This window comes from Puma concolor, chromosome B4 (assembly GCF_028749965.1).
Source record: "Puma concolor isolate L17-30 chromosome B4, mPumCon1.1.hap2, whole genome shotgun sequence".
NCBI classification, from domain to species: domain Eukaryota; kingdom Metazoa; phylum Chordata; class Mammalia; order Carnivora; family Felidae; genus Puma; species Puma concolor.
In genome coordinates, this window is record NC_141673.1 from 91,510,122 (window position 1) to 91,535,377 (window position 25,256).

The window sequence follows — 25,256 nt, forward strand, 5'->3', positions numbered from 1 at the left end:
CATCTCTTTGGGCTAATGAAGTGCGCCTCTAGTCATCCATCTGTCATTCTGTTGCCTTGCATAATGGCTCTATGTCATCAGCTGATAAATTAGAAAATCCTTAAATTGTCCATAAAGTGTCCTTAGGATCCTACATAAGTTGGCCCCTGTTTGCCCCTTTCATCTGGTCTCTTTCCAGTCTCTCAAACTGAACCCTAGTTGTAGCCATTCCAAATTTCATACAGTTTTCTAATCATTCTAGGCTTTTCCTAACTGCTTCTCTTTATGTTGTTCTTCACTAAAAGTTATCCCCACTCCCCACCTTCTTTCACCATGTGCCTTAGTTGGCATACTCATTTTTCAACATTCAGATCAAATAGGTAAAATTGATAACTTTCTTTTGTGTCCTGTATACACATAGGTCTTTCACATTCACAGTACCTATGACACTTTATTCATACACATCTATTTACTTGTGTGTTTTGCCACAATAGAATGAAAGCTGCTCAGATATTGACATTCTACTTTATTCATCTTTGCGTCTTCAGAAAATTGCAAAAATTTTTTATGGTTAATAAATACTTATTGAATTGATAGATGAAGTAACAAAAGTTAATACCTGGGTTTTCAATAGGCATTTCAGGTGGAAGTCATATTTTTTGATTACTGTTGAGAGGCACTGTCTGGAAGGAAAAAAAAATGACTTTGTCTAAAAGTGGGTAAGAAAACTTATATTAACTTTAGCATATTTATCATAAGTTCTGTTTTGTCCATGATTCTATAGCAGACATGGCTTAAAAAGGATTGCTACTGACACGGTTTATAAAAACCATTTCGGAAGGATGTTTATAAACTTTGTGTAACTTGATAGCCTACAGACATATCTGAAAACTTTAGAACTCCAAAGAAACCCATGACAAATTAACCAAACCTCTCAAAGACTGTTCATAATATCAAACTATTCTTACTTCAAAATGTAAGTTATGAAAGGATTTATGAGCAGATAATGACAAATACTAACATCAAGAGTTGTTAAATATGCAAACACTTGTAGAGAATTGCTCTCAGAATTAATGACATATATTTATAATAGATAAGGCTGTCTTTGGCATCAAACCTCTGTATCTTTTTGCCCTAAGCTTCTCTTATTTCCCCAACCTTATCTATGTTTAGGTGGAATACATGTGAGATGAGCAGAGGTTCTTCTTACTTCACTAATCAAAATTATTTTCCAAACATCATGACTTTCTCTTCCCATTTCTCTTCCTGAAAACCGCTGAATTGAACAAATCATACAACACAAAAAGTGTTAAAGACACACCAATGTATTTTACAATAACTGCCTTCTCAGCCTTTATTAAATCATCACTTCAGTTGGATTAAATCTGACAGTTCAAAGACAAAATGCATTGACCATGTAAAAAATCAGTGGAGGTATAGGAAAAGAATAGTGAAAGATTTGGCTATTGAAGGGAGGGTTTTTATATAAAATATGACCCCAAAACTTAAAAGACCCTCAAGAATATATACCCTCAGCACCTTGCTGTTAAGCATTATATTTATTTTATAGAAAACACCCTGGAAACTAATGAAGGTATATGATTTGCCCAACTTCTAAGAGGAAGTTAAGTCAGGGAAGAGTGAAACTGAAAATAAAGCTCCTGCCATCTAGTGTGTGATCTTTTAATGGCACCATAAAGTAGTCTGAGGAGGGAAGGCAGAATAGCATTGTATTACAGAGCAGTCTTGGAGGTCTCCAACTTGGAGGTCTCCAAGATGGCAAAGTACGAGATCCCAGTCTCTGTATTCTCACAATTAGACAACTATCTATGAACAAAAACAGCTCTGGGAGAGCTTAGGAATCCTTGCAAGAAACTTTGACAACACTGTAGAACAAGAAACCCTGAGAATAACCACACAAAAATGGGAGGGCACTTTCATTTTGCCTGCATCATCTCATCCTGCAGGCCAGCACTGCTCACTGTCCATAGGGAAATCCCCTTGCTGGGAAAGGGACAGTAGGTGAGCCAGCAGCTTCCCCCAGCCTTTTGGGACACTGCAAGAAGGACCTGCATTGATTTTACCCTACCCAGAGACCAGCAAAGCTGAGATATGTAAAGACAGCCAGGAACAAGGAAGAAGGGGCTGCCAGCATCAGTAGTGTAGGGGGAGTTACTGTGGTTCCCAGTGACCTGCAATGCAGAGGGCCCCAGTACCGTTCACCACTGGAGAAATCAACAGCCAACACAGCAGCTGCAGAGCCGCAGGATGATTTCACTGTTTCCCTCCCCCTATCACACACAGGTATTCATATTCACAAACAGCAGCTGCTTGAGTCCCTCCCAGCTCCCTTTCCTACCCACTGCCACCCTAAGGCTCACTGGCAGCTGGTTCCCAAGGTGTGCACCTGCAAGCCCTTGGCCTGGTTTCTGTACTGGCCTTCACTGCCATGCACATGTTTTAGGGAGACGCTGCAGGCACAGGAATGCACACCAATTGCCAGGACCCCCACAGATGCTTGTGGGCCTGGTTCTGGCCCTGTTTCCTGTGACTGGCCTACACTGTTGGGCTTGCTTGCAACCAGCCACTCCAGCTGTGTACCTGTATCTAACCAGCCTGAATCCCATAATAGCCTTCATTGCTGTGCACATGACCAAGGTGAGACTGCAGCCACAGGAGTGCATACCAACATCCAGGGCCCCACAGTGCCAGTGCACCTACAGTGAGTCGTAGCCCTTGCTGCCAGCCCTGCCCTCCCCCTTACTATATGTACGTCTGCAACCAGTTCCTGCCACTACACAGGCACTTGCAGCTGACACCCAAACTCTATGTGTGTGTGCCACCAACTCTAGCAACAACCATTGCCTACCCTGGGCCCTAGCTGCTGGACCCAGAAACACCACTGAAGATGCCAACAGCACTTGTTAAAGATGTTGTAGGCCCCAGTGGCCTGAGCTGAGGAGACATCACATTCACCAGACCTGGGTCTTCCACATGACTGTATACTTGGTGCCCTGCACCACTAGACTCACAGCCATAGCATGCTCCAGTGTGCCTCACCTGCAGGTGAAGATCCTGTACTGAGGTCAGCCTATAAAGTCTGGAAGATATGACTGCTTCTTCCCAGGCCCAGACATCTAGGCAAGGCTCCAGGGATCATAAAGAGTCAGGGAAATATGACACCACCAAAGGAACACAGTCAACTTAAAGCAACTGACCCCAAAGACATGGAGCCACATGAATTGCCTGACAAAAAATTCAAAATAATTATTCTAAAGATGCTCAGAGAAATATAAGAGAACACAGAAAGACAATTTAATGAACTCATCAAAACAATGTAAGAACACAATGAGAAGTCCAATAAAGGTATAGAAAACGTAAAAAAAAGAACAAGAGTTTTGGAGATAAGAAATACAATGGCCAAACTGAAGAATTCAATATAGAGCTTCAGCAGAAGAAGGGACCAAGCAGAAGAAAAAAATCAGTAAGCTCAAAGACAGATTATTTGAAATTACCTAAGCAGAAGAACAAAAACAAAATTAAAAAAAGTAAAAAAGGAATTTTAAAAAGAGAAACATGTGCATGTCATTGGAGTCCTGAAAGAAGAAGATAAGAGAAAGGAGCTGAAAGCTTAGTTAAATAATGGCTTTTGAACTTCCCAAACCTGGGGAGATATTTGGACATTATGAAGTAATAAGTTACCCTATAATTTCAATCCAGAATGATCTACTCCAAGGCACATAACAAAATAAAATGGTCTAAAATCAAATACAAAGAGAAAATTTCAAAAGCAGCAAGAGAGAATAATTTTTCCTCATAAAAGAATCACCATAAAGCTATCAGTGGATTTCTCAGCAGAAATCCAACAAACTAGGAGAGTAGGATGATAAGTGTAAGTTGCTGAAAGAAAAAACAAAACAAAACAAAACAAGAAAGACCCCTGCCAACTAAGAATACTTTACCCAACACAATTGTCCTTCAGAAATGAAGGTGAAATAAAGACTGTCACAAACAAAGGAAAGGAGTTCTTCAGCACAAGGCATGCCTTAGAAAAAATGCTAGTTCCTCAAGCTGAAATGAAAAGATGCTAATTAGTAACAGGAAAACATGAAAATATACAACACACTTTACTGGAAAGATAAGTATATAGTCTAATATAGTAATAATGATGTGTCAATTACTTTAGTATAGAGATTAAGGAAAAATATTAAAAATAGCTAAAGTTTCATATTGTCAATGGATATATAATACAAATAGGTATAAATTCTGACATCAAAAGCATAAAATGTTAGGACAGAGTAAAACGTAGAGTTTTTATGCAAATAAGGTTAAATTGCTATCGGCTTAAAAGACTGTTATAAGATATTTCAAGTAAACCTCAGAGTAACCACAAAACAAAAACCTATCACAGATATGCAAAGGTAAAGAGAAGAAATTAAAGTATACTACTATGGCCAATCATCAATTCGGGAAGAGAGAAAGGAACAGAAAAAGAAAGAAAGAAGAAAGAAAAAAAGAAGAAGACAGACAGACAGAAAGAAAGGCTACAAAACAAAACAATTAACAAGATGGCAATAGTGAGTCATTAACTATCAATTATTATTTTAAATGTAAAGTTTTTCAGTCAAAGGACAGCTAGTAGCTGAATGGATGAAAAAAGACAAATATACTGCCTGCAAGAGATTCCCTTCAGCTTGTAGAGCATACATATATTCATAGTGAAGGGATGGAAAAAGGTACTTCATGTATAATAGAGACCAAAAGATAGTAGAGGTAGCTGTACTTATATTACACAAAGTAGACTTTAATTTAAAAGCTGTTACAAGAAACAAAGAAGGATCAAAAGAGACTATTATGAACAGTTATATGCTAAAAAAATTGGACAACCTGGAAGAAGTGAACAAATTCCTAAAAAATACGACCTACCAAGACTGAATCAGGAAGAAATAGAAAATCCAAATAGACCAATAATAAGAAGATTAAATCAGTAATTAAAAACCACCCAACAAAGAAAAATTCAGGAGCAGATAGCTTCATGGGTAAATCCTACCAAATATTTAAATAAAAATTAATGCCAGTTCTTGTCAAACTCTTCCAAGAACATGAAGAGGTAGGGACACTCCCAAACTCATTATATGAAGTTAGAATTACCCTGATGCCAAAGCCAGATAAGGACAATACAGAAAAAGAAAACTATGAGCCAATATCCCTGAAGATTATAGATGCAAAAATTCTCAACAAAATACTTGCAAACCAAATTCAACAGCATATTAAAAGTATTATATACCCCATGACCAAGTAAAATTTGTCCCTGGGATGCAAGGATGATTCAACTACACAAATCAATAAATTTAATAAAGCACATAAATAAATCATTGATCATCTCAATAGAAGCAGAAAAAGCATTTGAAAAAATGTAACATCCTCTCATTATGAAAACTTTCAACAAATTGGGTATAAAAGGAACACATCTCAACATAATAAAGTGTACATATGACAACCCACAGCTGTCATCATACTCCATGGTGAGAGGTTGAAAGTACTTCCTTTCAGGGGTGGCTGGGTAGCTCAGTTGGTTAAGCATCCAATTTTGGCTCAGGTCATGATCTCACAGTTTGTGAGTTTGAGCCCTGTGTCGGGCTCTGAGCCTGGAGACTGCTTCAGATTCTGTCTCCCTCTGTCTCTCTGCCCCTCCTCCACTCATGCTCTGTCTCTCTCTGTCTCTCAAAAATAAAATAAACATTAAAAAAATTTTAGAAAATACCTCCTCTAAGAGCAGGAACAAGATAAGTGTTCCCACTCTCACTCCACCTATTCAACATAGTACTAGAAGTCTTACAGTAATCAGGCAAGAAAATGAAATAACAGGCATTCAATCTCAAAGGGAGAAGTAAAACTGTGTCTGTTTGATGATGGTACAGTCTTGTATATAGAAAATTCTGAAGATTCCACCAAAATACTGTTAGAACTAATGAATGAATTCTATAAAGTTTCAGGATGCAAGATAAATACATACACATCAGTTGACTTTCTATACACTAACAATGAAAGTTTTGAAAAATAAAAAAGTTTTACTTACAATAGCATCAAAACAAAAACAAAACCAAAAAAAAACTCAGGAATAAAATTTAACCAAGGAAGTGAAAGAGCTATACACTGAAAGCTATGAGACATTGATGAAAGAAATCAAAACACATAAATAGAATGGCATCCAAGTTTTTATATCAGAAAAGTTACTATTGTTAAAATGTTCATACTACCCACAGCCATCTATAGATTCAATTTATTTTTTTTAAGTAAGCTCTATACCCAACATGAAGCTTGAACTCACTACCCTGAGATCAAGAGCAGCATGCTCTACCAACTGAGCTAGCCAGACATCCCTATTCAATATAATTTTATCAAAGTTCCAGTGCTATTCTTCACAGAAATAAGAAAAATAATCCTAAAATTAATATATAACCACAAAATATCCGGCAGAGCCAAAGCAATCCTGAGAAAGAACAAATCTGGAGGCATTACACTTCCTGACTTCAAATTATATCACAAAGATTTGGGAATCAGAAGTATTATGACACTGATATAAAAACAGACACATAGATGAATTGAATAGTCTTGAGAGCCCAGAAACAAACCTACACATATATGGTCAAGGAATATTTGACAAGGAGCCAAGAATAATAAGTGGGGAAAGGATAGTCTCTTCAATGAATAGTTTGGGATAACTGAATATTCTCATGCAAAAGAATGAAATTGCACTCTATCTTAAACCTAAAACAGCAAAGGAAAGAATGCATATAATGAAAAGGCAACCTAGTTTATGGGAGGAAATATTTGCAATCCATATATCTGATAAGGGGTTAATATCCAAAATGTGTAAGGAGCTCATACAACTCAATAGTGAAAAATCAATCCGATTTAAAAAATGGGCAGAGGACTTGAGTAGACATTTGCCTTAAAAATATATACAAATGGCCAACAAGCACATGAATAACAAGTACATAAACAATATCACTAATCATCAGGAAAATGCTACACTTGACTTTAGCTCAAAGGCGGAAAAGAAATGGGGAAATGCAAATCAAAATCACAATTAATATCCCCTCACACCCCTTAGAATGGCTATTATCACAAAGACTCTGGTCAAGGCTATTCAGAAAAGGGAACCCTGGTGTACTGTTGGGAATGTAAATTGGTTCAGCCACTATGGAAAACAGTATGAAGTTTCCTCAAAAAATAAAAAATAGAACTAACATTATCATCCAGCATTCCCCACTTCTAGTATTCAAAGGAAATTAAATCACTATCCTGAAGAAATAGCCGCACTCCCAAGTTCATTGCAGCATTATTCACAATAGCCAAGACATAGAAACAACCTAAATGTCCATCAATGGATGAATGGATAACACGTGTACATATACATATACACACACACATATAATGTTATTATATATAAAATGTATATATACACACATATATAATGCTATTATATATGTGAAAAATATATAATATATATCAATACTATAAATACTATATATAAAATAAAAAATATATTTATATAATTTAATGTTGTATACAATATTAATAGTTAAGTGGAATAAGTGCTGAGTGTTAGACATTTGGTTTTAGTCCTGGCTATGGCATTAATTATCTGTATGATGGTTGACAAACTTTTAAACTTTTCTGTGTTTTAGTTTCCTTACCAGAGGAGAAGCAGCAATGCCCTGGGGTTAAAGGGAAGGGGTGGAGGAATTAGATTTTGAGATTAGTCTGTGCCTGCCAGGGTTCCTCCAGTCTCTGTGGTGGCAGAGCTGTTGTGTTACCCAAATTTGACTCCGTGGACACTTGTATTGCACAATGGTCAAGGTCACCAGACTTCTGTGAGGGGGCTGGCAATGGCAGGGTAAGACAGAAAGAGAAGGAAAACTGTCTTGCTCTCCCCTTCTTCTCACAGCCTCCCCTTGTCTCTCTGTGCCCCAGACAGCATCTACCTACATACAAGTGACAGTCCTCCATCAAACCAGTTCAGAACAGTCCTTTGTCTCCCAAGGATTTCCCACTTTTTAAAGAATTTGTCAGATTTGATGCTTTCCTCTAAGTTTTTTTTTTTTTTTTGGATAAATTTATTTTGGAATGAGGAAACTACAGCTGTTGTTAATATGCCATTTTGATGGGAACCTATACCTGATCCATGTAATTAGCTATAAAATAAAAGTTTAGATTAGGATATATTCAAAGTCCTCTGTAGTCCTACCCATTCTGTGATTTTGTTGTGTGAGGATGAATATTTTGGGGGAAATAAAGAGAGGCATACAGGGAAAGACAGAATAGTTTTAATAAAAGAATAGAGTCTTTGCAAATTTCACACAGCCCTGATTTCTGTCCTACCACTAATGAACTGAATAGCCTTATGGAAGTTATTTAACCTTCCAGAACTTGGGTTTCTTTGATTCTGAAGTAAATTTTGTGTCTTATCACAGGGCTGTAGGGAGAATTAGATGAGATAATGCATGTAAAATGTACAATAACTCCACTAAGTGATGGATAGCTATTATGATAGTCACTAAAAACGATTTTAACTCATATTTTTTATATCAGGCTTTGCTTTGGAGATTATGATATATACCTCCCATACCCGATTTTTTGCTCATTCAGCTCAGAACAACTTTAATTTCAGATAAACCCATACTGTAGCACTGATATCTTCTCCCAGGCTAGCTTCCTGATGGGTCTATTCTTTCAAATAATACACACATACATTTAGATATGAGAATCAGTTAGGATATGTTCATTTACTGTCATTTGAGTTTTCCAGTTTGAATTCATGCTCCTCTGTTTATGATATACCAGTTATTTTCAGGGAATTCAAGAAAAATTTAAAGCAGGATGTGGTGACTTTCAAAGTGTGGAAATTCGGTTATACAAAGAGCTTAGTGACACATGCACACGCAAATTCACAAAATGAATGAGGAAAAAAATTCTTGAAAACATAATAACCGGTAGCAGAGATATTTTAAAATGAATGTTAGATTGTTCTGGAAGGTGTTAGCAGCTCTTCAGATGTATCTGAATAGCTGTGAAGAATAGATAATTATTAACAGAATTTGCCAAAGGGAGATATCTATTAAAAGTACAATAGCTTCCACGGTACTAACGAAAGGACAGTTTTTACAGTCAACTGAAAAATATTGTGATTTGGCACTTGAGAACTTAGTCAGAAAGTAGTCTTGGAACAAAATAAAATGTCTTACCTGGATATTTTCCAAATATGCATAAATTCTAGAAGTTGGTTCAGATAAAACTGACTGTGGTCATCTTCATGCTGTAGACAGCAGGATATATTAATATTTATAGAGTGAATAGGAATGAGTACCAGATAAAAATAGGTCTGTGGCTTCCTGCTGTCATTTTATTCACCTCTTTTGATAACCCTCATTCATCATTTTAATACTTTGTTTTAAAGACTTTGTAAGACTCTTCTTAACTCTATAAGCATTCTTTTCAAAAATGAATCAGAAAGCTGAGCTTTGGGAGAGGATAAACTTCAAGGACAGAAGAAAAGCATCCTGGCATCACCAAGGTCAAACATTAAGTTCTCCTAGCAGAGGGCAGTTTTGCAGACTGGTTCTCTCACATACATGCACATTTTCTTTACATTTAGGCTATGGATGCCATGGCAGTGTGTGGCCTGACAGCTTGCCAGATCAGTTGGCAGGCCTAGAATGAGCTCCCATTTTTCAACTTCACCACACCTTGCCTCCCAAATGTGAGTGTAACAGAACTTTCTATTTCGTGAACATTGAAGTGTGCTAATGAGTGACAACTGTAAATTCCAGGAGTTTTCAGGAGGCATGTGTTTTCTCCCAAGATTAGCAGAAACTACTTATCATAAACTATCAGTCCTGTGGTCCATATGCATAAACACACACGCGTGCGTGCACACACACACACACACACACACACACATTTTCACACCGTAACTCCTTGATTAGCTCTTCTGCAACAGGCATTCATGAAAATCCTGTGCAAGTCTGTAAAGGAGAATGCAATATAACTTCCCCATAATTGCACCATTTTCACTATACACAGCTGTTAAGTTTGAAAGCTTAATGCCTGGAGTGCATGCAATCTTGGATGTTAATACACAATCTATTTTTAAAACTGCCTATTAGAGCTCCTGACAGAAAACATCAGAAGGAAAACCTTTATATGGCCTAAGGTCAAAAGTGTATTATTGGGCTCTTTTGTGAGGAAGAAAGAAGTTGTTACATGGAGAGAATAAGGTCATAACTGTAATACAATACCTTGAATGCACGCTAAAAAAAAAAACAAAACAAAACAAAAAAAAACCCAAAAACTTTCAGAAGAAGAAAAGAAACTTCTTTCAGAAGTTAAAACAACCCAAGCAAGCATATAAATAATGACTTATTTGCATCTTTCTGTATAGCATAATCATATTCATTTTAAAACCACTTTACTTGGCTTCCAGAGATGCCTTTGGGGGAGAAATTGGCCTTTGTCATATTGTCACTTACAAGGAAAGTTTTGTTTTGTTTTGTTCTTATTTAAGGGAGCTCAAAAGTCTAGAGAACAGTCTTGAGCAGTTGTCCATGGAATATATCATATACTTTACTTTTCTCCAAAGCTGAAGGCATACCTTCATCTTAAGGAAAAAGTTAAGGTTTCTTTTTTTTCCTTTTTCATACAAAAATCTGCTCTCTGTGTTCTGTGAGTTTCCTTGAGCTAAAATGAAATTTGATTTTATGATTAATGTCAACAATGTTGAAAATACTTATCAAATTTGAGAGACATAAAGAGAACATTTTTTTTAAAGACTCAATTATACTCATCTAGTCAAGATGGAGATTGTAAAATTTTGAAATTTAGAAAGATTTATATGGACTGTCAAACTATTTTATGAATAATCTCATGGAACAAGAATTAAATTACCATATTTCTGTATAACACAAGCAATTTTAAAATAGGAAAGGCATCTGAGATGAATTGAATAGTACAATGTGCCTTGTACAATTAGAGAACTCTAAAAGTATCTACTGAAAGGCAATGGTGTCAATAAACTTAATGAAATGATAATTATCATAATGTTCCTAGCATTATATAGAAGAAATAAGCCATTGTATGTTGTTTTACTGGAAAGAAAATATAATTGTTTATAAATGTTTTTATACAGCTAAAATTATGAAAACTGTAGAGAATTTTGAAACCACTTTAAACAGTAGGATCAAGAGAGAAGAACATTCAGTATCTCCTTACTATATAGAGTTTGTAATGGTAAAAAGCTAAAATGCCATCCCTAATTTTATGACATTAATAACTGATACTTACGTAGTCCCAGTTAGGCACAGGCACTGCTTTAAGCTTTCATTTACATTTCTCAATTAAGTTACAATAATAATCATATTAGGTAAATATTATTATTCACATTTTTTAACAAGGAAAGTAGGGTGAATATAATAATTTATCCAAGAGAAGACATTTGAATTTGATAGTATGGATCCACAATCTCTGTTTTTAAACAAGATGCCAAGTTAGCAAATTTAACACTCTTTATTTATATTTATGGGGAGAACTAGGTTTATATGTTCTAGGATTTATACATAGAAATGATTACCACCCCTGATTCATCTGTGTCAGGTGTTCTTACTCCAGGCTTTAGAAGCATAGTTGTCTCTTTCTTTTGAAGCACATATCTCTATCAGACTTTTAAATGTATATTTGTTTATTGTATGTCTTCTTTACCAGAATGAAAACTCTGCATTCTAAAATAAGTACTGAAATGTCTTGTTTGTCTTTGTATCTCCAGTATTTAGAAAGAGTGCCTATATGGTAGTTGGTGAATAAATGAGTATCTGTCTGCATGTATATGTTTCCTAAGACATAATTCTGAATTTTAAGTAGGTTTGCTAACTTGTTCATTCACTATGTAAGACCCTCAAAGACAAGTACTGAATATTGCATGTAAAAAATATTCAATAAATATATGTTGAATTGGGGCACCCGGGTGGCTCAGTTGGTTAAGCATCTGACTTCAGCTCAGGCCATGATCTCAGAGTTTATAAATTCAAGCCCCAAGTAGGCTCTGTGCTGACAGCTTGGAGCCTGGAGCCTGCTTCAGATTCTGTATCTCCCTCCCTTTCTGCCTCTTCCCTGCTCACACTCTGTCTCTCTCTCTCTCTCAAAAATAAACACTAAATTTTTAAAAAATATTTGTTGAATTAATGAATTGTTTTTAGATTATATATAATGTACTTGCATAGTATCTTAAAGTAAACCCTTATAGATTTTAATAAGGATGTAATATCTTCTCTTTGAAATATGATGCTAAAAAATCCTTCAGGAACCAGTATTTGGGGCAAATAGAGACATGGGATGCCTTTTTAATAGTTTGTGTGGAGGCTACCACTGCTCTTTAACTGAGAGTCAGAGCCAGTTGAATCCCCTGTGCACTAAGCCCTTTGAAGTCTGGGATGTTGTTGATTTTGTTCAGTACTCTAACCTACTACACCACAGTGATATAGTTAATATGTGAGTAAATGGAGAATATATTATAAACTTCTGTGTCATCAAGCATATTATCTATTTTTAAATGTTTATTTATTTTGAGAGAGAGAAGGAGGGGCAGAAATACACACACACACACACACACACACACACACACACACACACACACAGACAGAGAGAGAGACAGAGAGAGACAGAGAGAATCCCAAACAGCCTCTGTCCTGCCAGCTTAGAGCCCCATGCAGGGCTTCATCTCATGGACCATGAAATCATGACCTGAGCCGAAATCGAGTTGGGTGCTCAACCAACTGAGCCACCCAGGCACCCCATCTATTTTTAAATAACAGTGTTAGTGTAGGAGAAGTTGTGGTTGAGAAAAAGCATTTATACTTTTTATCTGTAAATTGTTGAATTGGCCAAGAGATGGTGATATTCACTATAGGAAGTAAAGTTTGTGAGTTGAAGCATAAAAAAAGCAGCCATGTAACTTAAATCCTGCTATGATCCAAATGAGACATTGAAAATCAGGAATTTCTAGTGATAATTATACACTTCACACCCAGAAATGACTATATTCTTGTCCCTGGATATGATGATGACAACAGCCCATAGATATTACATTGGCTGGAATTATGATATAGTGAGCTCTATGACTAGACTAGCTGTGCTCAAATTTCATCTCCTTCTTTAGTTGCTATGAGACTTTAGGCTGAGAACAGCCTTACTCTTCTGAATTTTCAGTACTTTTATTTAAAAAAAGGAAAATAATAGTAATTATCACTTTTTTTTGCTCTTGATTTATTGTGAATAAATACATATAAAGCACTGATAACAGTACTTGGCATCTAATATATACTTAATATGGTTAATCATCATGGAACACCTATCATGTCCCAGACTTTGAGGTAAGTGAATATAGCCATGGAAAACAAAACTATATATATATATATATATATACACACATCCCAAGTATACTTGTCATGTAGGTTGATAGCATAAAGTATGGGCTATGGAGACTGACTGGGCTCAAATCCAAGCTCCTCTGCTTACCAGTTCCATGAATATGATCTGGGCATGGCCATGGAGCTCCTTGTGATTCAGTTTCTTTATTTTTAATAGTATTTGCCACATAGAATTATTGTGAAGATTAAATAAAGTCCCAGACTTAAAATATATGTCAGCATACATTGTATTCGAGTAGTGGTGTTAAATGGATTTAAATATAAACCTTAATTTACATGAAATTGAAATGTTAGTGATTTGTGAATTGCTACCAATGAAATAAGTTATTTTTTTAGCAACATGAAAGTTCTCAAGGAGAGTAGAAATTCTAATCATATATTTTCGCTTCTTCCCCCATGTTGAAATGAAACATGATGATTTTAGCTTTTTCAAAACATTGAGGACAATTTGAAGACTCTTATGTTTATTAATATTGAGAGTATTAGTTGTACTTTATAATGTTTCTCTGTGGAGATTTCAGATGCATAACCCTGGAGCTGTCAACACTGGCTGAGTTGAGTACCAGTTCCAAAAGATTTTTCTAAACAACTCTCTTTTGGCCTCATTATGTTATATTCCACATAGATATACTGCAACCTAATGCACCACCTGACACTTTTTATGATGAAACACCTCAGACTAGGAAAAAAAAAGTCATGCACTGGAAATCTGTTATCTGATGTAAATGACAGGGTGATGGGATTTTTGCTTAAAGCAGGTAATTGGAAGATTCTACAGATAAAGCTGCCAAAATATCAAAGTTCATTGCATACTGTGCAATTTGGGTTTGAAATAACTCAAGACATCACATAGGGAATAAAATTCATATCCAACAGCATGGAAGTGTGTCATTAAAGCACAGTAATCCCTTTCTAGGTAGTTTTATTATATATATTATGAATATTAATCTGTCTTGATTTAAATTGTGTTGATACCGACAAACAATCTTCAAATATAACAAGTTATTTTTCTTCCTTCAATGGCTTCCCCCTCACATTTTTTACTCTGTTCACTTCTTACTGGCTTCCTGGATAGTATGAATATAATAACCTTAATAAGTTTCTCATAAATTATTTTTCCAAGAGACCAATTGATTTACTATTATACCAGTTCGAATTGTTAACAGGCATTTAGATAAATATTTTATTATGTTTCAGTAAACATACTCAAATGAACATGTATTCATTAAGCTATGTAATTCCAAACTGGCAACCATCCATAAAGATAGGAATATTGTCCTTAAAATGATCAGCTTGAAAATTCAAATCAACGCTAAAAAAATCTTACCTTTCGAGATAATTTTCCTGGAACTTTCCCATTTTTATGAAGAGTAAGTTGAATAACAGATTTATCTTTCTGAAATATTTTGTGGCTCCCCAAAGAGTAATCACTGAAGAAGAAAAAAATGAATACAGTCATTTCCTCCAGAATACTCCCAAGTGTATTATTTTCCTCTCTGACTTTGTTTCTTTTCATTTTTATGGAACTTAGTCTGGTACAATTTTATATATATCCTAGTCCTATATACTTATTTAAAAATATATCCTCATTATATTCATTTTAAATGATAAGATATTACAATTATTCTTCAAGTGCATCAAGTTAGAAAATGATTAGATATCTTTGCAATGGAGATAAATTATAATAGAGAATATTTTACATATCCAAAGTTAGTTTTGTTTTTTTTTTATCCAGTCCTCTCAAAGCTGAGGACAACATGCTTCTGGGAGGTCTAACTGATGCCACAAAGTGTATGCAGGGACCACTGTATCAAGGAAGTGGAGCAGTGAGGTGGAGATGTCATGGGCTTTAGAGACAGATTTACTAGCTCCATGACCTTAGGCAAGCCAATTAAACTATCTGAAACTCAGTATATGTATTTTAGAGTTGATATTATTAATGTCCAAATGAAAGGGTTGACAAGCAAATTAAATAGACAGAATATCCCCACATATTTTAGAAATTTCTAAAGGCATAATTTTCTTCTTCCTTCCTTTCCGCTCTCTCCCTGTAAGAGCCATTAAAAAGGATGAATTATGTTAATGTACTTTATTAAGGATCTTGGTTAAATGTATGACGGATTTCAGTAGAAAAAACCCTTGTATTAAAACATTTGAGGGGTGCCTGGTGGCTCAGTCAGTTAAGTATCCAACTTCAGCTCAGGTGATGATCGTGATTTTGAGCCCCTCGTCAGGCTCTGTGCTGACAGCTCAGACAGAGCCTGGAACCCAGATTCTGTGTCTCCCTCTCTCTCTGCCCCTCCACCACCCACACTCTGTCTTTCTCTGTCTCTCAAAAATAAATAAACATTAAAAAAAATTAAAACATTTGAGGCCCTTGGGGCGCCTGGGTGGCGCAGTCGGTTAAGCGTCCGACTTCAGCCAGGTCACGATCTCGCGGTCCGTGAGTTCGAGCCCCGCATCCGGCTCTGGGCTGATGGCTCGGAGCCTGGAGCCTGTTTCCGATTCTGTGTCTCCCTCTCACTCTGCCCCTCCCCCGTTCATGCTCTGTCTCTCTCTGTCCCAAAAATAAATAAAAAACGTTGAAAAAAAAAATTAAAAAAAAAAAAAAAAAACATTTGAGGCCCTTAAGTTGACATACCCATTTATCTGGAAAATTCACTAAACATTTGGGATCGGTTATTCCCAACAGTGACAGAGAAATAAAGCATTACTCAGTTGATAGCTAGTAAATTTTCTATAAATGCTCTTATTTCAACAACTGATATCTTTTTTAAGAAGACCCAACACCTATCCACTCACTAAAATGGTGAATGTTGGTATCCATAACATTTGTTCTACACCTCATTCCCACAGCCCCTGTTAGATTTCTGTCCCAGTACTCTCTGTATTGTTCCTTGAGTTATTTCTGCTGCTAGTCTACACATAAGGCATGGCATGTGTATTCCCTGAGTTCCTGCCTTCCTCACTGACCAAGTTCTGCAGCAAGGGCATTCTCCGTATTCTATCACATGGACTCAAGTTCCTCTCCTTTCACCTCCCACCCCCAACTCCTCTTTCCATGCAGAGTCCTGTTTTCCTATTCCTATTCTGGGAAACATTTTAAGAGTAGTGGACCACCTTGCTATCAGAATTCCTCGTGTGTTGAAGGCTGGACCCCAGTCTAGAGACTTAGTCTCAGATATGGTTGCTGCTTTCTTGAACTAACTTTTTTTTTTTCTTTGCCCATTTGTATGTATACCCCTTACTAGGGCTTCCAAATAAAATAGAAGATGGCCAGTAAATAAGAATTTCAGTAATAGTGAATATATTTTTTAGTATAGGTATGTCTCATGTACTGTTTGTTATATAATTTCAAAATTTGGGATTTTTTGAAACTGAAATTTAACTGGAAAGCCTATATTTTCATTTACTAAATTTACCAATTCTACCCCTTTCTAAAAGTAGGATCTAGTTCTTCCCTTATCTTGCCTTCACTCTTTGTGTGTTTGTGCATGTGTGTGTGTCTGTGTGTGTGTGGCAGGATCTGAGTAGTTACCAGATTTTGGGTAATTACCAGAGTTTGTAAGTCTCTTTTTTACCCCTATAATTCATCTCTCTCTCTTTTTTATGTTACGTTATGGGAAACTTCTGAATTGTACTAAGCTGTGGGAAACAAAACAGATAAGAAAAATTCTCCTCTTTCCCTTTTTCCAGAAGAATAGTTTACTCAGAGTTTATGGCACTTTTTTGTAAGCTGAAATAAGTGGCTAAATACATATATTTTTCTGTTAAAAATGAAATCATTTTATTTTACCTGTGTCTCTAGCCTATAGGTAAATATTTTTTAACTTACTTTCTAAGACTTTTTTAATCAGAAAATTTAAACTATTTCACCCATAGCAATGCCTTCTGCTGTTATTGCGTTTTATATTAACTATGAATTTTTATTGTTTTCTTTCATTTGTTGAGGTTACTGAATCTTCTTTGAGTCTCTTCTTTATCTTTAGAGGGTTGGAGACATAAATATATTTTTAATCTTCCAATGGTTACCTAATATTTAAATAACATGTATCTTCTTTTTCCATTGTAACCTCAATTTAATCACTGTGTACATCACATTCTCAAATAAGCCTTAGGACCTAAATATGACATCAGTTTTGTTCTCCCACATTGCTCTCCAATTGCCCTCCAATTGTCCAAATGGGGACTGTATGAATTGTAGGTCTAGATTCTTTTATCACTTAACTGATGAAATCAAGAAAAGTGTAAGTAAAACAAAGTTAGAGATGTGAATTATAAAAAAGACAGATGTCTGAAAACATTCTATTTTTAACTAAAAATATCTAAATGGACTCTCAGTTGCCTAAGTTTGATATCAGAGTAAAGGAAGACTTTGATATAGGATGAAGGGTCTATTGATTACAATTTTATGTCTTCTTTCTGGCATAAACCAAACCTACAAGTAATTATCTTTAACTTCTAGTTCCACATTCTTTATAAAAAGCATGTACTTGAACTTGAGGAACAACCTGAATAAAGAATTGGTTTAGATTTTTATAATTATTGCTCTAATCATTTAAAGTTGTTTCTTCCACATTTAATTCAGCAGTAATAGTTTTTAATAATTCCTTTTTATCAGTTATTATAAAGAATTCAACTTAGGTGTGCCTGGGTGGCTCAGTCCATCAAGTGTCCAAATTTCTTTTTTTTTTTTTTTTAATTTTTTTTTCAACGTTTATTTATTTTTGGGACAGAGAGAGACAGAGCATGAATGGGGGAGGGGCAGAGAGAGAGGGAGACACAGAATCGGAAACAGGCTCCAGGCTCTGAGCCATCAGCCCAGAGCCCGACGCGGGGCTCGAACTCACGGACCGCGACATCGTGACCTGGCTGAAGTCGGACGCTTAACCGACTGCGCCACCCAGGCGCCCCATCAAGTGTCCAAATTTCTTGATTTTGGCTCAGTTCATAATCTCACAGTTTGTGGAATTGCACCCATCCTTGGACTCTGCACTGACAGCCCAGAGTCTGCTTGGGATTCTCTCTCTCCCTCTCTCTCTGCCCCCCCCCCCACACATGCTTTCTCTTTCTATCAAAACAAATAAATAAACATTAAAAAAAAATTAAGCGTATTTTTTTCAGAGCAACACTCTTTTTTGTTTTTTATACTTATGTCCTTATATAGAATCCATCTGAAATGCATTTGTTGAGTAAAGAGTGATGCATAGTTCCAATTTTAGACATTTTTCCAATATACTGGCAATTTTATTGAACACCTCTAAAGAGGATGGATGTCTTTTCATCTGTGACCTGTTGTATTCATCACATGACCAATTTTCACAGATATCTGATTTCTGGACTATAAGTATTCCATTAATCTATATATCTATTCCTGTGCCAATAACAGATTGCTTCAGTTATTTAATTGAAGCGTATTTTGAAGTGTGAAATTGAAAGTCACCATTTAAAAAAATTATATTATCTATTTTTGCACGGTTTCTCTTCCAGAACAATTTTAGAATTAGTGTGCCAATGTTAAGGATAAAATGCTAATATAGTGCAGACTTATATTTAATTTATGGAATTATATAAAAAGAATTGGTATTTTTATAATATTGAATCTACTCCTTAAGGATAAGTATATTTCTACATACACTCTAATTCTCTTTTATGCCCTTGAGTAAAGTGTTAGTTTTCTTTCCAGTCGTTCTTACACATATGCTTTTTGCAAGATATTTTATAGATTCTGTTCTATTATAAGTCAGAGGTTTTTTTTTCACAGTATTTATTAGTTGGCTTTATATGTTGATTTATCTGGTGGAATCCTGTTCTAATACCTAATGGTTTTCAGTTGATTATTTTGGATTTTCTAACAGAAAATTATTTTCTTTAAAAATAATCATTGTTTTATCTATTGCTTTCCAATATGTTTTCTTCCTTTTGTTTTCTTATCTTACTGTGATGTATAGGATATGAGGCACACTGTTGAATAGTAGCAATGATGGTAGACATCCTTCTCTTTTTCTTGCTTTTATCGGAAATGCCTCAAATGATTAATCATTGGATGTATTCGCTCTGTATTCATGGTTTATACTTTTCCTGTTCTATTGTATTAAGAATTTAAAAAAAATTATAAATAAGTTTCAAATTTATCAGACGGGTTTTCTGTATCTGTTAGGTGCATCACAGTGAGAAGATCATTTTTTCTTGAATATGTTAATGTATTAATTACATTGATAGATTTTCCTAATTTAAAATTATCTTTACATTTTTATGTAGACTTGTCCCCGTAGTAGATTTCATTTGCAAGTTTTAAAGGTTTTTTTTGTATATGTCAAAACTTAGAGAGGCCTATAATTTTAACATTTTGTTATCTTTACTTGTTTTAGGCATCATAATTAGGTCAGACTTGTAAACTGCATGTACCTTTTTCTCTGTCCTGGAACGGTTTCTATAATTGAGAAATCTCTAGTCCTTGAAGGTTTGCTGCAGTTTAACTAAAAACTAACTTTCACTCCCCACTGCGCATTATTTTTACTTTTATACTTCTCTCATTGAGCTAATTTTGAAAATTCATCATTCCTTAGGAAATCGTCATGTTTTTTATAAAGCTATCAAATGAATGTCTCAAGTCCCTCCTATTTTAAGTATCTTTCAACATTTTATCTAGGAGCTCCACAATCCCCTTGCAACTGTTTCCTCCTTCCCATGCTATCACTCTTCTTGTTTTACCCGGTTTTGTAGTAATATTTTTTCCTGTCCTTTCATGAGAATTTTGGTGGGCAGGTAGGTAGATTTGCATTTTAATATACTAATTTAGGCCTGAAGATCTATATTATCATTCTAATTGTGGGAATATCATGTATGGTTTTGCATGAAAAAGATCTCAAAAACTGGAAAAGAAGTACAGTTCTGGTCCAGACATCTCATTTTGCAAATAAGGACACTTATATTGACAAAATAAGATCAGAGATTAGAACATAAATATTTGATGTAAAAATAACACACATAAAACTTACTTATAGATTCAAGCATTCCTGGTATAATGTGATACACGTGTTTCTTTTTTTCCATGTGTTTCTATCCATATAAGGGTGCAGTGAGGTGTTTTGCAAATTGTGGGCTAAAAATAACAGGTCTCTTGGGAAAAAAGGGTTGGAAGAGACCAGTCGAATCAATAAGGTCTCTAACCAGAGCGCACATGCACATACATAACACAAATCTTTAAAAAAAAAAATTTTTTTTGATGTTTATTTATTCTAGGTGGGGGGGAGGGGGAGAGAGAGAGGGAGACACAAATCTGAAGCAGGCTCCAGGTTCTGAGTTTCAGCACATGGCCCCACACGGGGCTTGAACACACAAACTGCAAGATCATGACCTGAACTGAAGTTGGATGCTTAACTGACTGAGCCACCAGGCGCCCCTACATACACAAATCTTAAAAAAATCAGGACAGTTTTTAAAAGACACACTAATTTTAAAAATATAAAGAAGTATCATAGTAAATAAAAGAGTTGGCTTTATTTGGTTAGAAGTGAATATGAGAAAGTTTGATGCTTCTGAATACAGAAGCAAGAGCAAAAATGCCCAAAAATTGTGGAAAATTCTTCAATAAACATTTTCAAGACAGCCCGAGGCCAAGGTGAGAAAAAATGCATGTTTGGTGAATGGTCAGTGGTCACTGCCTCAGCAACTTCCTGAATGCTTTGCATTCAGCCACTGTTATTTAACACAACAATACATTAATATGCCAGAATGTTTTACATGTAGTAAGGTAACTTCTATGAATAAGCTAATTTATGTTACAGTAACATGTTATATTGCAGAAGAGATTGTATTCAGTACCTCATTTTTTCAGGTATCATGTTTAAAATACTAACAGTCCTTTTTAGGTATGTTAACAATAACAAAACTATTATTGTCCTAGAATTGTCACTTAAGATTAGGTCTCTGATCTTACAGAGTCTCCATTAACCATATCACTTTCTAAGAGCTATAAACTACTGTTCATCACTTTGCCATCACTCTTCTTGGCAAGACCACCATTTCAATCAATTTGTTTGTAACCACTAGACACATGTGGCTATTGAACACTTAATATGTCACTAGTCTGAATTCAGATGTGCTCTAAGCATAAAATACACTTTGAATTTTGAAGACTTAGCACAAAAAAAAGGAATGTAAAACATCTCAGTATTTTTAAAATTGTGATTACATGTTGAAATAATTTTGGTTAAATATTTGAGTTAAATAAATAAAATATGTATTAAAATTTATTTCTACAAGTTTCTTTTTATGTGTTTTTCAAGTGGCTAGTAGAAAACTTAATTATGTGGCCCACGTTACATGTCCATTGGACAGAGCTGATTTAGAGGAAATAAAAGAGAAGAGAGAAAAAGAAAAACAAAGCATTCAAGAATAGAAAGGTTGGTATACAGGATTTAATGAGTAAGTTGAATAAGGAAAAACTGATTTGTGTTTGATGACTCTAGGTATCAGGAAATATAGGAAGAAAGCCTACCATCCCAAGAGAAAGAGAACAAAAAATATTGCCGCTACGATGGGTAATATTGGAGAACAGGACTTGAGCACTAAGAGAAATCCCATATTTAGGTATTACTATACCTCTAAGGTGAACATTGGAATTACCTACTTCAGATTATACCAATGATGTTTTTTCTCAATCTGGTAAATTTTAAATTGGGTGCTTAGTAGTTTCATTGAACATTCATGTAAAAAACTTTGTTAAAGAACTGAGTTCTTTACTAAACTCAGTTAAAGAACTGAGTCTTTATGATACAATAAAAAGTTTAGTTTTTCTTCATATATACTAGTAAGTCAGAATTCTGCACATCCACTTATTTGTTCTCTCAACAAGTATTGGATTCCATCTATGTGTTAGTCACTATCTTCAGAACTGTTATGAGTATACCTGTCATTTAAAATGAACACCAAAATCTGAATCCTTGCACATAATTACTTCTATTTCCTATTCATAAGTAGCTCATGTTATTTTAAAGTATTTCTATAGCAGAATGTTTGTTTAAGGAGAGATTAATGACCTTAACACCAAAAAATGATATGCAAATAACCTCAAATGTGTCTTATGGGCAAAAAAGACATCCTAATCCTAAATAATGTTCAACCTATGAATACTGATTCCCATCAGCTTAAGCACTCCTTGTAAACTCACATTTACAAACATTATTGTTTTATTGGAATAAGTACATACAAGTCCTTATTTTATAGGATAACCTAGTTAGGTTTAAATATTCTTTATTCTTATGTGTAGGAATAGTCACAGAGATGTATTGTGAAATATTATGGTCATATATAGAACAAAATTATGTTCATTTGATTTTATAAATGTTGAAATCCAGTATTGCTAGAGCTATTAAATATATTTCTTTAAGGAAATTCAACAATTAAGCTGCTTTTTAATACTTATGTTTACTAAGAAATATAAGGTGAATATAACAAAATATTAAAATATTAATAATACCATAGCACTCCAGAGAATATTTTTCAAATATTTATGCGTGTTCTGTGCACACACAAGTACACACATATTCCTTCCATATTTGCCACTTAAAAATGTTGATCATGTTACTTCTGTCATAATCCTTAATTCTAGTATGTTTTGTAACCAATGAAAACACCCTGGATTTTATGCTTAAATTGTTACTTGCTACTCAGCATAAATAAACATCAGTGGTACATTGTTTTCCTCAACCAGTGATCCTCAATTTTATTGTTATTTTGCTTTCAGGGGAACCATGAACAGGAAAAGTTAAATGTCATGGTTTAGAGAGGCAGCATAGGTTAAATTCTAAAACTAGGGCTTACAGCCATGGGGTATTTAATAGAGGAGGGTCATAGTTTTGAATAGAGACCCTCTATGGGGCATAAATTTTATCAACAGCTACTACTCAAGAGAGAACCTCACCTAAGAGATCTAAACTTTTTTTTTCAGGTGCGCCATTTTTCCTTAAGAATTCCCTCTAGCTTGTAAAAAGCAACTCTCCCTTATGCTTCTTCACTTCAATATCATTGTGTTTCTTTACATATATAATACACATAGTTTTTAATTCAATTTTTTTAATCTAGAGGAAGTGTTTTATAACAACTTTCAAGTTTACAATGCCCTCTCTTAAGCTGTGCATTCACAAAAGATCAGTAATACAAAAGTTTAAATAAATGAAGTTAGAGGCACCTGGGTGGTTCCCTTGGTTAAGCATCCTACTTCTTCTCAGGTCATGATGTCACCGTACCTGAGTTTGAGCCTCATGTCAGGCTCTGTGCTGACAGCTCAGAGCCTGGAGCCTGCTTCAGACTCTCTGTCTCTCTGTCTCTCTGCCCTCCCTAACTCACGCTCTGTCTCTCTCTTTCAAAAATACGTAAACATTAAAAAAAAAGTTAAATAAATGAAGAAGATAGAGAGTAAATAAGGAAGAAACACATCAGTGAATGTGGAGCTTTGTGTCCTTTACAAAAATATATATACTAAACTCATGGGAATTATTTTTGAGGTATGGTGTGCAGAATTTGTAATATAGTCACCAACTCAAGAGATCAAAAATACAGATCTTATCCCATTTCAAAGTTTCATTATTTTCCCCACAAACCTCCAGAGGAGAAACATTCTGCAGACTTTATGAATATAAACCATTCAAGAACTCAAATTAAAATAGCACATTTAAGCCTCATTAAGGTGATATTGGCTAATTTGAAATACTATGCAATTCACATACTCTCTATCTTATTCCTTAAGAAAAACAGATCATTAGATTACTTAACCTTCAATTAATTCAAAATTGGTGAGGAGAAGGAGATTTTTAATTCTTAGCTTTTAGAAGTAAGTGCTTTTGAGTAACAAAAATAACTTGATAGCTGCTTATTGATTATTATAATTTTAGGTATAATGATATTAAATTATATACCCAATCTGATTTGCCTTGTCTTCTTGGAAAAATAATGCAACGGGTTTTTATTTTAATCAAGTGATTCTTTTTATCAAGTCTGTTGGCTGATGATGCATGTCCAGTCATCATAAAGCTTTTTAGAAAACTTGAGTCTGAAATATGCTTTAATTCTTACATGTAGCTTTTAGTAGCAAATGACCTGTATTCAGCACAAGACTTTTCTTTGGGGGAATTGCTTTCAAATGAAGTTATATAGAGAGTATTCACATATTAGGACATTTGTGTTACGTAGAATTGTTGGTTAAAACCAGATGCAAGTTTATATGGTACATGATTATTATTGTTACTTTAGTTAGCTGTTTGCTAAAGATAGAAAGCAAAATTAATTTTTAAAAATTAGGAAAAATACTTTGACAGAGATCTAAAAACTAAACTGAAGTAGCTCAAGATGCTCTTAATGAATGATCTATTAACAGAACACACTTTTATTATGTTACGTGAAAGTTCTCAGAGTTTTGACACATTCTTTCCAACGCTCTGACATGGTTTTATGATTTCTAAGTGGAAGAGCAAAATTATGTAAAAGAAAAAAAAAACACCGTAAGTTATTTATTTACAAAATTAAGTCTAAAAAGAGTCAATTATAATATTGGCAATCTTAGGCTGTTCTGAATGTGCTGAAAATAATCAATTTGTTTAAGTCGCTAAAGGAATCCTTAATTTTATTAAGAAAGGGACTCATTCCGCCCACCCCCAGGAATGTATACAGTATTCTGTTTTTACTGCTAGTGAGTATAATCATTATATATAAAGTTTAAACTTTGTATAGCTTAACTTTATAAAACTTAGCCTTTTCCCTACTGGTAATTAGTAGTCTGATTACTTTGAA

General features: G+C 34.8%; 1 protein-coding gene across 5 annotated transcripts in view; it reads right to left on the reverse strand.

The window, feature by feature from the left end:
- PIK3C2G (phosphatidylinositol-4-phosphate 3-kinase catalytic subunit type 2 gamma) overlaps positions 1-25,256 on the reverse strand; it is a 539,869-nt gene that overhangs the window by 276,066 nt on the left and 238,547 nt on the right. For all 5 annotated transcript variants that reach the window (XM_086713962.1, XM_086713961.1, XM_086713960.1 and 2 more), the window contains exons 6-8: positions 14,791-14,893; positions 9,231-9,301; positions 599-662 (exon numbers count right to left, since the gene is read on the reverse strand). In XM_086713962.1, coding sequence (XP_086570088.1) covers positions 599-662; positions 9,231-9,301; positions 14,791-14,893 — 238 coding nt within the window. The remainder of the gene's footprint in view (positions 1-598; positions 663-9,230; positions 9,302-14,790; positions 14,894-25,256) is intronic.